Genomic DNA, 3,779 nt, shown 5'->3' on the forward strand with positions numbered 1-3,779 from the left:
TCCACCTCTGATTTCCCCCCTGCTTCCTTACCAGCAGAGATGAATGGGAAGATAGGGCAGGACGTGGATTTTCCAGTAAGAAGTTGGAATTAGAGCTCCTTGGTAAACCAAAATATGTAAGTTAGCTCAGAAGGAGTGAGTTTGTGTTCTGTGTAATACCAAGGAATGTTAGGTTCTGCTTGCTTTTTCTGCAACTTTAGCAGCAATACTGACCCTTGTGGGAGGAGCTGGCCATTTGCACCTTGGATCTTGAGCCTGAAAAGGCACATCAAAGAAGATTTTGTGTGTAAAGAGCTGGTGGATGTAGCTCAGTGTCAGAGAAAGAGGGGGGTTTGGTGTGCCAAGGAGAGCTGCCCTTGGAAACAGCAGCTCTGGGCTGGCAGAAAGCTTCAGGATCTGTGATACAGGGGTGTCCTGCCTCTTGGTGCAGCTGGGACTGTGGCAGAGTGGAGACTCAAACTGCTGAAGGTCACCTGTCAGGTTCTGCTTGAGCTGAACATCCCTCAGCTGCCTCTGCTTCTCCCTAAAAACTTCCTGCTGGACAGCAGGCACTGGCCCTGCCTTCCTCTCAGTGCAAAGCTCTGACTGCATGAAAGCACCCATGAATCCTTTACTGATTTGTGGTTTTGCTCAGTTGTAGCTATTTCTGTATAAAAACCAGAAAAGCTTTCTGTTGCAGGGGAGATTCAGTATTACTCACCTCAGCTGCTTCACACAGGTTGTCTGTTGGGTTTAGGGATTGCTTGGCAAGGTGTGAGCAAAAAATATCTATTTATGCCTTGTGATTGTAAGTTTAAGTTTATTTAATTTATTACCATCTGTTTTTATTGCAGGTATGATAGTTTTAAGCCCAGCTCTCTGTGAATGACTTCTAAAAGCTTAATTGGTTAAAATTGAGCTTGATGAATGCGAATTTTTGTGTGTTGTCCAGGAGATGTGGTGAAAATGTCTTTGCATGCAATGTAACAAATGCCATACTGTTGTCCAACCAAGTTTTGCCTGATATTCCAAATCTGTTTTTGACCAGATGCTGATAGCAGTCTAATTAACGTGCCATTAGTGAATACTAAAACAAGCTTGTTTTCTGTGTTCTTCCTCCCCCAGGACAAAATGTTTCACTTTTGGGTAAATACATTCTTCATAGGACTGGATGAAAATTCAGACAAAGTAGAAAATGGAAGTCTAGTTGCAGATCAGGAACTCGATGGTATTTTCAGTACAGAGCGCTCAGATAATGATAAGGAATATTTAATCCTTACATTAACAAAAAACGATCTAGACAAAGCAAATAAAGACAAAGCCAACAGATATTTCTCTCCAAACTTCAAGGTCAGTATATTTTATGTGTGAACAAAGCTGAAAAGCTGCATGATGTGTTTGTCTTGCCTTTGGAGGGACCATGTGAAACTGCTGTGTAGAAGCTGAGTTCGTGTGTTGGTATTGCCATCACTTAGCAAAGCTTTGAGCTTTGTGCTTTTATTTGCTTTTTGGGGATCTGATGCATGTTGAGAGGCTGGGGTTGAAGTCTTCAGGTTGTTCCAGGTGTTTGTCAAAGCCATCAGAGGTTGGGAGAGCTGCTGACCAGGTGCCATCTCTCTGCCTGCCTTGTGGGCTGGGCACACTGAGCTCCTGAGCTGGTTTGCAGCTGTGCCTGTTCCATGGGAAGCAGAGGGGGCCACAAAGATGATTTGGGGTCTGGAGCATCTCTCTGATGAGGAGAGGAGCTGAGCCTAGTCAGTCTGGAGAAGGGAGGGCTGAGGGGGGATCTCATCAATCCTCACAGACATCTCCAGGGGCTGGCAGAGGGTGCCAGGCTCTGTTCTGTCACTGCTCCAGTGACAGGATGAGGAGCAAAGGCCATAAACTAAAACACAAATTCCTCCTCAACACGAGGGAGAACTTCTTTCCATGAGTGTGGCAGAGCCCTGGAGCAGCTGCCTGGGCAGGGTGTGGAGTCTCCCTCTCTGGATTCATCCCAAGCTCACCTGGAAATGCTCCTGTGCCTGGGCAGGGGCTTGGACTGGATTATCTCCAGAGGTCTCTTCAAGCCCAGCTGTCCTGTGATTCTGGGAGTACCTTACTTACCCTGGCACTTGAGCTTTGGGGAGTATGAGCCGTTGCCAGCAGTGTTTTAAACATGCAAAATGCATTTGTAAGAATTGCAGCATTTTCTGACTTCCTCATAAAAGATCAGCCAGAGCTCATTTGAAGGTAATGGTCACAGCTGCTTAGAGTGTTGCTTGGATCAGACTTCCCACACAAGAGTCACCTGTTAGAGAGGGTTTTGTTCATTCCTGTGCACTCTTGCTGCAGTCTCCTGGTGCTCTGGGATTTGGGGAAGGCAGGAGGGTGTGCTGGGGTGTCCTGCTGCTGCAGCTCAGGAGCACCTGAGCACTCAGCCAGACACAATTCCTGCAGCTGGGCTGGAAAATCCTGCTGCTTTGCCAGGGGTGGAATTGAGAGGCTGGCAAACCTCTCTCTGGGGAGAGGAGCAGGAGTGTGACTCAGGGTAGCCAGGACCTGTGCTGTTAAAAATTGCTCGGTTAAATCCGGGTTCCCTTTTTAAATGTTGTTTTTTCCTTCCCCAGGTGAAGCTATTTTTCACAAAAACAGTAGAAGAGCCATCAAATCCAGAGGCTAGCAGTTCAACTTCTGTAACACCAGATGTTAGTGACAATGAACCTGATCATTATAGATACTCTGACACCACTGACTCTGATCCAGAGAATGAACCTTTTGATGAAGATCAGCATACGCAGATTACAAAAGTCTGAATATTTTTTTTATCAGAGATAAAAAAGAACCATACAAAAAAAAAACAAAAACATGAAGACAGACAAACTTGAATAAACTGAAAAAAAAAAGGACCTTTCTAAATGGCAAAAGGACATAGTGTCAGATTACCAGTTATAGGAACAATTCTTTCCTGACCAATCTTGTTTTGCCCTACAAATCTACAGGGTTTGACACTTGTCCAGTCGGGGGGGTTAAAGAAAGGTTACGTAGCTCTTATGTATATAACTTTTTGTGTCAAAGGACATTAAAACTTCAATTAGGAACTATAAACATGGCACTTTCCCATTTTATTCCAGTTTTATAAAAGTGGAGACAGACCTAATGTGTATGCGTAGGAATTTTTCCTTTTGTGTTCTGTCACCAAACGAAGTTTCAAAAACCGAAAAGAAAAAAAAAAAAATTTACAGGTTCACATCCTGCCCCTTTTTTTGCACTTGTGTGGCAACAGAAAAGTCTGCAGTTGGCTAAGAGATGTTTCTAGAAGGTTTTTCCTACATTCTAATGCATGTTTTTTGGATGGGGGCTGGAAGGTGATGCTCGGAAAGGAGCGTGGCCTGTGTACCGTGTCCGGCTGTTCCATGCACCTTTCCTCAGCATGCTGCCCTAATTCATCCGGGACAATGGGTGAGGAGTCGCCGCTGTCACTGCTTGTTGTTTGTGCATTTTTCATTTTTTTTAAGTGTAATGGTGCTAGAAAAGGCAGCTAGAGAGAGTGATTCTGTCTAGGGGTACAGGAATGAACCTTCACGACACCCACGAGACCCGCGCTATGAAGGGAGACAAGGAATTGGGGTCACGAAAAACAAAAACAAACAAAAAAAAAACAGCAAAAGGAAACACAGCAACAATGACTTAACCATACAAATGTGGAGGCTATCAACTAAAGTAAGAGCTTGAAACAAATGGTTACAAAATTTGACAATGATTTATTGGGATTTTTTTCTGAATTGTAATGGCTGCTCCATCTCCTGTGTAATCAAGGC

The 3,779-nt window shown here is 44.4% G+C and overlaps 1 protein-coding gene across 1 annotated transcript in view; it reads left to right on the top strand.

Annotated features, from left to right (window-relative positions):
• The window catches only part of PTEN (phosphatase and tensin homolog), a 28,510-nt gene extending 25,641 nt beyond the window's left edge, over positions 1 to 2,869 (top strand). Inside the window, exons 7-8 of the mRNA XM_005430281.2 lie at positions 1,105 to 1,329; positions 2,589 to 2,869. Of these exons, the coding sequence (XP_005430338.1) occupies positions 1,105 to 1,329; positions 2,589 to 2,774 (411 nt within the window). The 3' untranslated portion in view covers positions 2,775 to 2,869. The remainder of the gene's footprint in view (positions 1 to 1,104; positions 1,330 to 2,588) is intronic.
• Positions 2,870 to 3,779: the final 910 nt, after the last annotated feature.

Source organism: Geospiza fortis, unplaced genomic scaffold, assembly GCF_000277835.1.
Source record: "Geospiza fortis unplaced genomic scaffold, GeoFor_1.0 scaffold89, whole genome shotgun sequence".
Classification (NCBI taxonomy): Eukaryota; Metazoa; Chordata; class Aves; order Passeriformes; family Thraupidae; genus Geospiza; species Geospiza fortis.